We start from the raw sequence: 9,924 nt of genomic DNA on the forward strand, positions 1-9,924 counted from the left end.
AAATTAACAGATAAGGTGCATTCCCTGCAAAGGGCCTAAAATCAATTTCAAACCAAAACAAACCCCCCAAAGGACAGTAGCTTCTGTAGCTGAGGTTGGGGACATTGTTAAAGGAAAAGAGGGAGGTGTCTGCTTGGGTTTAAGGGCATGTGTTTCAAGAGAAAGGGAGGAAAAAAAGCTGATTAGGCAAAAGGAGGAGGAACTTTGTTAGGAACAGAGAGTAGCTTACTACTCACAAAGCACAGATTGGGAGAGCAATGTTACCATTAACAGACTGTCGCACATGTTGTCTGAAGTGGCTGTATGAGCTGGATGTCTAGAAAAAACAGTAAGGTTTTTATATTCTCTTTTTATGTGCTTAGGCACTTGCTACCATTGTATCTGTATGTGAAAGGATGTTGAGGTTACAGCCTACCTGTATAGAAACTCAGCAAAATTCCCGATTTACTTAGAAGTGCTGTGTGAGACTATAAAGGAAAGGCCCAGATATAATAGGCAGTATGATTTACTCACTCTCTGCTGCTGCAGTGTATCCTCTGCTCTTTGTGTGATTGCTTTCAGAATATTTCTCTTAGAGGATAGAATTCACCACATCCATAAAAGCATTTTGGGGTTTTGTGCATCTTACAAACAGCTGTTCATTATTCCCTGAACTGGAATGAGGTCAGCTTGTAAGTAATGTGCAGAGTGATCTCTGAGTGCACTTGCAGTAATCAGTGTGATTCTTTGGTGAAGGATGGCTCAGATAGTGATAATATTAAGCGAAGTCTGTGTGAAAGGAATTTTATAATTCTAAATATTTTGCTGCAGCAAGTTGATTTTCATTATATACATGGGTTGCCCCATGCGTTGTCTATGTGTAGACTGACACAAAGAGAGAGATTATGAAAACTTCTGCTGTACTCCTGAGTTCAAAACCCCATAGTATAGGCAGAAGAATGGCTGGTCCAACACAGTGTTTTTAATGAAAAGAAAAAAGTTTATATTGCAGTGCTGAGATATAGTTCAATACAAAAATCAAAAGCAAACTGTATGAACCATCAAGAATATTCTCCTACACTTCTCTTTCTGTACTCAGTTTTGTGTTTTCTAGGAAGCTTTTTATACAGCTACAGGCAAAATAAACAATAATACATTGTTAAGTCTGTGTTTCGCATCCCCGAAAACAAATCCACCAAAATTCTCGAAGTGTTTGATTTCAAACTGTTAAAAATCAAGCTTTGTTAAAGAAAAATTGATGCCTTTTCAGGTTGAAACATTTTCTTATCCCAGAATTTTTGACAGATTTTCACACAGTATATCTAGGGTGCCTGACTGAGTGGGCTGAGTAATCCTCCGTTGACTTAGCCAGTCCCCCAGAGCAGTTATTGCAGTTGGGTTCCAGAGGGGAGTTGGTGAGTTTTTAGGGTGAACCATTGCTTTTGAGAATGGGGTGTCCAGAATTAGACTTGCTTTGGAAGTTGAAAATGTTATTTTGTGAATTGCTCATCTTGGGGATGGATGAGAGGTTGATTTCTGGAAATACGATGTGCTGGAGAAATGAAAGAAAGGCTGGGTTTAGCCTGGTTTCTTAAGGAAACTGAGTTTGTGTCAGCAAGCTGTCTCTTAAGATAGTACCCGTTTATTTTTTAAATTTAACTCTGCCAATTTGTGAATAAGCTTTTACAAGTTTCATGAAAATAAGCAGCCAGCTTATTTTTAGTATTTCTATAGAAGAAAAACTTGCAACATGAATATTGTTTATTAAATGCTACAGAATCCACATGGGAAGGACTTCCAGAATGCCCAACCACAAATAAAAGAAAAGCCATCAGAAGTCTCACCTTTAGCCACACGTACAAGCAGCACAGGAAAGCAGACACTGAGGCCCCCTGTACACAGATCAGCTTGTTTTCCTCAGCAAGATGTCTGCTCTGTCAGTGTCTTTGAGGAGTTGGCCTAAGGCTGGTTTACTGAGCTATATGAAAGAGCACTGTTAATAGCACAATTGTTAAAAGACAATTGCATTCAATCTGAGGTAAAATTGTACAAGTTGTGACACAACACTTCACACTTTTTCCCATTTTTAACCATCCTTAATGTGTATTCCATTTTTTTTCTATAGGAGTTCTGACTTATTTTTGATATGACAAATGCACAGTGGCATTGCAGGCAAGAAACCAATGGTTTGCCTTGGAGACAGAGATACACAGTCCAGCCTTGCACTGAAACTTCAACTACGCTCAGTCTCATAGAGCTTGGGAGGGGGCTCATCCTTGGTAGCATCTCCTTTTCCCTTGTCAAGAGAGAGTTACATTAAGCTGCTGTTCACTAAGTCCTTGTAACTTAATACTGCCAGAAAAATCCCAAGTCTGTAAAGCCATTTAGTTTATTAGTAGCTTAAACCAACAAAAAAGAAAACATAGGCTGGAGAAAATGAAGAGGGAGCAAAGGATTTATGCAGAGTTTCTACAAAGGTTCTCTAGTATTATGTTACCTTGTGTTTTGAACTTGGTTGGTTTGTATGTGTACCACCACCCTTGTGCGTGTTTGGGCGATGAGTGTTTTACAATGGACCTTAGTAAACTGGAGGGCAGCTCCATATGAGCATCTTTATGAGATAGTCATGAACTAGAATAATTTCTGTTTTGTATTTTTATCTTCTTGTTTGTACTGTTAATGGAGTTTTGCATAGAGGATGTCATGCTGAATGCTTTCTTGCCTTCTATAGCACCACTGCATAAGGCACCAGGGCCTGATACTGAAAGCCAAGTCTGGCCCCTGTTAGTACTTGAAATGCATTCTCTGTTCTCTGCTGCTTTCTTTTTGAGCCATTCAGGTCATATAACCATCTAGGATCCTCTTTGGCAATTGCCTCTCATAAATCCAGCACAAGAAACAATACACCTGTGGCTTGTGTTACAATATGGAACCTTATGAAAATAACACTTAAGCCTTTCTAGTACCTATTAATAATACTCCAACATTATGAATATGGTTGGGTAAAACCCATGTTTTAAAATATTTCTCATTTCCTTTTCCTCGAAAACTGACTTTTTCAAGCTAACAGTTGCATAAGGCCAACTTATATTCATGCCTGCACTTGTAGGGGGTTTACAGCAGGGTAGCTTTTGATGTTTGCATCTTGTCCTGGGAGTCATCAGATAGTAGATTTTTAAAGTAGCGATATTGTTTGTTTTCTGAAGTTTGCAAAATTTTCTCTGAGATTCAGCTTACCTCCTTTGCATACAATACAAGATACATTTCTGGTTCTGTATCAGAATGATTGATTCTTGTTGGGCCCTACAAATAAGGGAGCAGGCGAGCCAATATATGCTTTGTATTATGTGAAGTCTGATCCACACTATGTAGTGCAGGACTGGGATAATACCAGAATACAGAAGCAGCTGGCAATCGTCGTCGGGGACACTGGGTTCTATTAACATTTAATTTGAGTTTGCACCTGAAGTCTTAAGTATCATGCAAAGAAGGGGCAATACTGTGTGTTTGTGTCTGCCTCTCTGATTGTACATTACTAGATCATAGACCTGGATGGGACTTTCAGTCTTCATCTAAAATTAAGATCAAGTTTTAATGTACTAGAATATGGCTGTATTAATTCTCAGAGTATTTTTCTGTAAAACAGATCAATTTCTTCAAATTGTGTTTTTTAAGATCAAATAGATTTTATCAGAAAGTTGGAAGCAAGATCAAGTAGGAGACCAACAGAGGGGGAGGGCAAGTGAGAAATGGGTCTAGTTTGTCCATAAATACTGTCTTATCAAAGCAGACAGAAATAAGCCTGAGGCAGAACTGTTTCCAGTTTTCATTTAAGCTCCACTTTCCTGTCGTTTCCCTAAAGGGTTCTGCTGTAACCAGCAGATCTGAAAAATGAAAATGCAACGCTTTTTTGTTACAATCCAATGCATTTCTGCTAATTTTTTAGTCAGCCATAAGCTTTGTGATGTTAACCAAGCCCACATTTTTTGCATAATCTACTTGAAAGCAGATCACTCTTATAGAAACCTCCTGTTATTCAAAAGATTCATAAACACCAGACTTTGACATTTATTACCAATAGCTGCTAGTCAATCTGCAAAGCAATACTACTCATTATTCCCTTAAGTTCTGAGTTCTGTTTTAAGTCTTGTAACTGTGCTTGAAGAAGCACCTTGGTATAACTTATTACTGAATATGATACCACCAAAACATGCTGCAAAAAACAGGTGGCAAGTTGTTACTTCACAGCCCACAGACGCAGGAGTTGCTAAAAATAACTTGTTATTTCAGATTTATCTTTCCCAAAAGCTGTCCAATAGTGCTTTAAATTAAGCTTCTTTAACGCATATTTAATTTAGAACTCAATAAGCCTAGTCTGAGATGTTGGGCATTTGCAAACTAGCTGCTAAAATTGTACGAGGATTACTGAATATGCTTAATTATTGATCTGCTCTGCATCTTTACAGTATAGTAACTCTCAACCCATACTGACTAAGTGAAATTTAATTACATGGGTCTTACTGCCTGGAACAAGTAATTGGGGGCACACATTAAAATATTGTTATACTATTTTTTTGCACAATATGTATGGCCTGCTGTTACAAATAAACTCCAGTATCATTTTGTAATGAAAACATTTTAATGGAGAAAGGTTTGGTTTTTTTTATTGCTTGAACTTACTTCTGTTTTGGGGATTTAACCTTAAATGCAAGACTGACTGTACAAATATATCAATACTATTTCCTCTTAGCTTGCAAATAAATGAATCAGAGGAGAAAAAGTCTTCAGAAGAGGACAAAGAAAGAAATGGAGCCACCACGAGCTGCCTATTGCATTATTCATTCAATTACTCAATGTGCATTACCCACAGCCTTTCCAAAAGTCTTGGGAAATATACCAGCTCTGCTCATCATTGTTAATCATCTGCTCTTCCTTATCCCCAAACATGTTAAACAATTACTCACATTCTTTTTTTTTTTTTTTATAGTAGAAATGTTCACATGACCATTTAACCAAGACTTAACACTCCAGTAAACTACCACACAGGCAACCTGTGTGCCAGGAATTACGGACTTTCCAGTATTGGCTTTGGCGCTGATACTCTTCATGGCTTTATTTGCTTCATCTAGATACATCAAATATCTGTCCTCTTGTCATTTTTTTTTTTCATAATCCATCTCTGTTTTATGAACTGCAAAACATGCTTCCTGTAGCAATGATGGATAAGTGGTTCTCAAATATTTTCAAAGAGAAAAGCCACATGCTATCCTAGACCTTGGACTATGCATTTGGTTTCACTTTAATTCTCTGGGAGTGTAGCTGTTGATTTTAGTAGGTCTAATCATGATTTACACAGTGGTAAATGAGAGGAGAATCAGCTGTTGAAACAATCCATCTGATTGAAACAATAGTACTTTACTTAATAAACTTACCTCACAGTAACATATCTTGATTAACACATACATATAATTTTTGTCTTTTGAGACTTCATTACTGTAACATAATCTGTCATCTGTGTATGGGAGGCCAATGTCAATCATGTTTGGGATCTGACACCAAGACTCATAATGGTATTTAGGCAATGAACTCCTTGGAAATCCATCCCTGAATGCAGCATATGAGAATGGAAAATGCAAATTAAAGATGCTCTCTTCTTATTCCAAATACATTTAGAGAATAGTCAAAGTTTATCTGTCTTTTCTTTCTAATCTTTTCAGTTTTCACTTCTACATTACATTTAAGTTTATTTGGAAGAAAGGATGTTCACGATTAACCTTCAACATCACACATCATCGCGTAAGCCTGTACACAGTACACATGCTGGTTTAGTATCCACTCCACCATTTTAATAGATGCTTTCTTTTCAGGACGACTAAATTGGTGGTCCACAGTGTGTACAAGCTGCAAACGTCTTCTTCCCTTGGCTACAACGGGTGACGGAAACTGCCTCTTGCATGCTGCGTCTTTAGGTGAGTGAAAATCTGTACGTGAAACCTCCTGACAAAAATATTTACCACTTTTCTGTATCCACAGCAAAAGCTCAGAAACACATGGAATGCGAAGACTTCCATTAAAAGCCTGGTTCTGGAGCAATATATTCTCAAAATTCGCTTAAGTATTGTTTGCTTTAGGCATACTTGAGGGAGGAAGATAAAAGTTTTATCAGCTTATAAAAGAAGTTTAATTGGAGCAGTATCAAAACCCTTATATCATAAACACCAGTGATTTACATTTTCCTTAAAGAGCCCAGCGTAACAGCTCTGAAACAGGCAAATTCCAGCTGCTTCTGCAGGATTGTCCTCATTGTGGGTGAGGAATTACATTCCTTCTCTGGCTTTTGTTAAATAGTTCTCTTACTGTCTTCAAGAATGCAATATCTAGCTATTATCTCTGTTGGTTCCTTGTAGAGTTTACAGGGTGAATGAAAATAACTTCCAATAGATTAATTAATCCTTAGTACAAAATCTTTGAAGCCTTTTTTCACATCCAATAAACAGAAACCTGTGAAACTGAAAGTCTTTGGTATGCCTTCTATATCCTAGTCTGTTGTGAGGAGACTTTTTTTTTTGGTTGCAGTTGCTAAAATCTTCCACCAGTGGAACTCCAAAGGGTGACTTTTTTAAAAAAACATTGGGATTTTTAATATTTTGAAGAGACTCCTCTTTTTGAAAGAAGTAGTAAGAAAAGAGCTGCGAAGGATCCTTCTTTGTCCACTTAATTTTTAGTTAGGAGGAATTGTATATTATTTACAGCAAATGTTTGGAATATTTTGACTTCCAAAGTCCTAAATAAACATGTTTAATGCCCGCAACTGACAGTTGAAACGTGGTTGTCTATGGGCACATGTCTTGGGGAGAGTTCTGCTCTCTTTTGTTGTAGGTTACTATTCTCAACTACGTTAAGATGTTTTTTTATCTTAAAATGAGCTTGAAAGCCTGTGGCTGGTTGTATTTTTAGATTTCCAATCATCTCAAATGCTCGTCTCTTTATTTAGATGTTGAAGCCAAAGGAAATTTACCATCAGGCGGTGTAAGAGTTGGAGGCCTTTGGGTATCAGCAGCATCTGTGATTCACGAAAGTGCCTGCAGTTGTCATTAGCATTCTTGTGTCTGCAAGCTCTGTTGGCAACTACAGCGAAAACCAGCCTGTGCATTGAATATTCCATTGCTTGCGGCAAAGTTGAAGTTGCCTGCAAGTGAACACTGAAACTACTCAAATCCTTAGTCATTCCTTAATCAAAGTTTAAACTTTGTTAGAATTTCCTCTTGTTGTTCGTTAGCTTGAATATGGAATATTGACTGTTTCTTTAGGAAACCTTAAAAATAATGAGTGAATTATTTGCCAACGAGAATCTTAAATAATGTATAAGTTATGCTAATAGAGCAATATTAATTATATTAATACTTGCTATTTCTATTTCACTATATTTTCTTTACAACTGAATGTCATCTTGTGCTACTTTAGGGATGTGGGGATTTCATGACCGGGACCTTGTTTTACGTAAAGCACTCTATACTATGATGAGAAATGGAGCTGAAAGGGAAGCACTGAAAAGAAGATGGAGATGGCAACAGACCCAGCAGAATAAGGAGGTCTGTATGACCTGAAGACAGTCTTGTTAATGTCATTTACAGTTGAAAGCATTCATCTGAATTTTGGTGTGACAGTTTTAATCGCTGTCAAATTCCTTGTGCTTCCATTTTGCATGGGGAAAGAGATACTTGTATATAGAATTTTTGTGTCAGAATGCAAATGTGTTTGTAGCTTTGTGGGCATAAATATGCACGGGTTTGTGCCTACGAAGGTCTAAGATGAGTTTGGAATCTGTAGAAAATTTTGGGCTGCAAAATTAAATGTATAATTTAGCTATCACAAGCATTATAAAATGAGTAGATGAAATCCACAGAAGAAAGAAAAAACATTTAGGAAAGATTCCCCAGAAAGGTTCATTAGGATTCTGAGAGCTGTGACCAAATACTGTATGGATGTTTCTTAACTAAAATAATCTGTAGATTTGGTTTGACTGTGGATTAAAAGCTGTATTTCAGCATCTATTATTTTCTGAAGGTGTCTGTGCCTAAACAGTGGCTAGAAAAGCTAATTTCAGGAGTAATGCTGAATGCAGTCAAGTGAATATGCTTAAATGTTTGTGACTTAGTTGTAATTTGCTTTTTGTTGGCAGCAGTCAGTGAGAATACAGCTGAGCTGTGACTGACTCAGCTACTACTTCAGGCTACCTGAAAACCAAGGGCACAGAAGCACTTATATACCCTTTCTGCTCTTGAACAGAGGGAGAAAGCATCACCTGTCTGCCAAGAAGGGCATTCATAGTAGTGCCATATATTGGGGAAAAAAAGCAAACCTCCAGAAATTGGCATGCTAACCGTGGTTGCAAGGAATTCATATGGGTATGAATAACTGCATCTCCAATAGTGGAGCACTGTGTTAGCAGCAGCAGACCCACATTTAGAAATATAATCCAGTGGGCAGTTAGTGGTTTAGATCTTTTTTTAATAATTTAATATTCTTTCACCTGAATAGAAATGTCGAACCATTAAGGTCCAAGATATTAAACCATCTCATGTATGAAGCTCAAATTAATTTAGTCAGAAATACTGCTACACAACTCTTCTTATGTTTTGTACCAGCACAATCATAAAGGTATTTCATTCTCTCCCATAGTCAGGTTTAGTGTATACAGAAGAAGAATGGGAACGGGAGTGGAATGAACTGCTTAAACTGGCATCAAGTGAGCCTCGTACACATTTCAGCAAAAATGGAGGCAGCGGTGGTGGGTAAGTTTAGAATATGATAAAATCTTTTAGTTTTTGTTCTCAGTAGGAAAACAATACAGTACAAATGACTGAAGATATTTATAGAACCATCAAACTACCTTCAACTGGTTGCAGGTTTTTTTACATGGTAGAATATAATTATCTAAAAATCCCGTTACAGTATTTAGCATTTTGATTAAGTTTCCTTGTAGACTTACCACACTAAGTTGAGATTACTTTGCATCCAAAAGAGTCTGGATTTCATAAATCCTGATTTCTTGGTGTCTGGAGCAAGCATGCTGGCAGTAGCATTTAGCTTCAAGGAGATAAAGTGCCTTGTGTCACTGAAAATATTTTTGTTTGAGGAAGACTTAGCAGAAAGGCAGCCACTGCTCAGATCCTTTCACTAAAACGTGGAATGACAGAATAACGTCACATCTTCTAATCGTGTTCTAGAATAAAGTAGTTTGTGCCTGGGTATCACTTTTTCTGTGCTTTAGGACAGCTTTAATGCCATCTTCTCGTATTCATACATTTATTTCAGTCTTTTTTTCTTTTAGTTCAAACAGAAAATCTTCAGACAGATCTTTTCTGAGGCAGGTCACCTAGTAACTCTTCACATTTTCTACTTTTAAAATGCTATTAACCCTAAACCTACAGGGGGGAAACAGTAATATTTTTGTAATTGAAGCTAAAGATTAAATATTTTGATGCATTGTCTTTTAAAACAAAAGTAGAATATCAAGTTATACTTTGTAGTCTCATGAAACCCCTCTGAAGAATCAATATGCTACTTAAATCTTTGAAGAGTTATAAAAAACTTTAACTAAAAACTACAATAATTAATATTGCACTGATAAGAACAGTTGCCCTTTCTTTGACTATTCAAGCTTTTATTATCCCACGTAACACAGAGTGCTTTCAAATGCAAGAATTTTTAAATATTGTGGGGGAGTTTATTTCAAATTAGACTGATTCACTATCATCCTAGTAAAGTTGGATGTTGCTGGAAGGTTCTGCATAGGGTATTTCTAAGAACCCTATCAGATTCTTTTCATACCTAATTTCATATCTGTTTATCTAGATCAATTCCATAAGTGTGGCTGATTGCAGCTACTTTGATTACACTCTGCAAAGTTGCAGTGTTTGCCAGTTACTACCCAGTGCTAAC

The 9,924-nt window shown here is 37.0% G+C and overlaps 1 protein-coding gene across 1 annotated transcript in view; it reads left to right on the forward strand.

Moving 5' to 3' along the window:
- The window catches only part of OTUD7A (OTU deubiquitinase 7A), a 57,824-nt gene that overhangs the window by 28,117 nt on the left and 19,783 nt on the right, over positions 1-9,924 (forward strand). The window contains exons 5-7 of the mRNA XM_035899519.1: positions 5,847-5,948; positions 7,444-7,571; positions 8,662-8,774. Of these exons, the coding sequence (XP_035755412.1) occupies positions 5,847-5,948; positions 7,444-7,571; positions 8,662-8,774 (343 nt within the window). The remainder of the gene's footprint in view (positions 1-5,846; positions 5,949-7,443; positions 7,572-8,661; positions 8,775-9,924) is intronic.

This window comes from Egretta garzetta, unplaced genomic scaffold (assembly GCF_000687185.1).
Source record: "Egretta garzetta isolate BGI_Z169 unplaced genomic scaffold, ASM68718v1 scaffold287, whole genome shotgun sequence".
Classification (NCBI taxonomy): Eukaryota; Metazoa; Chordata; class Aves; order Pelecaniformes; family Ardeidae; genus Egretta; species Egretta garzetta.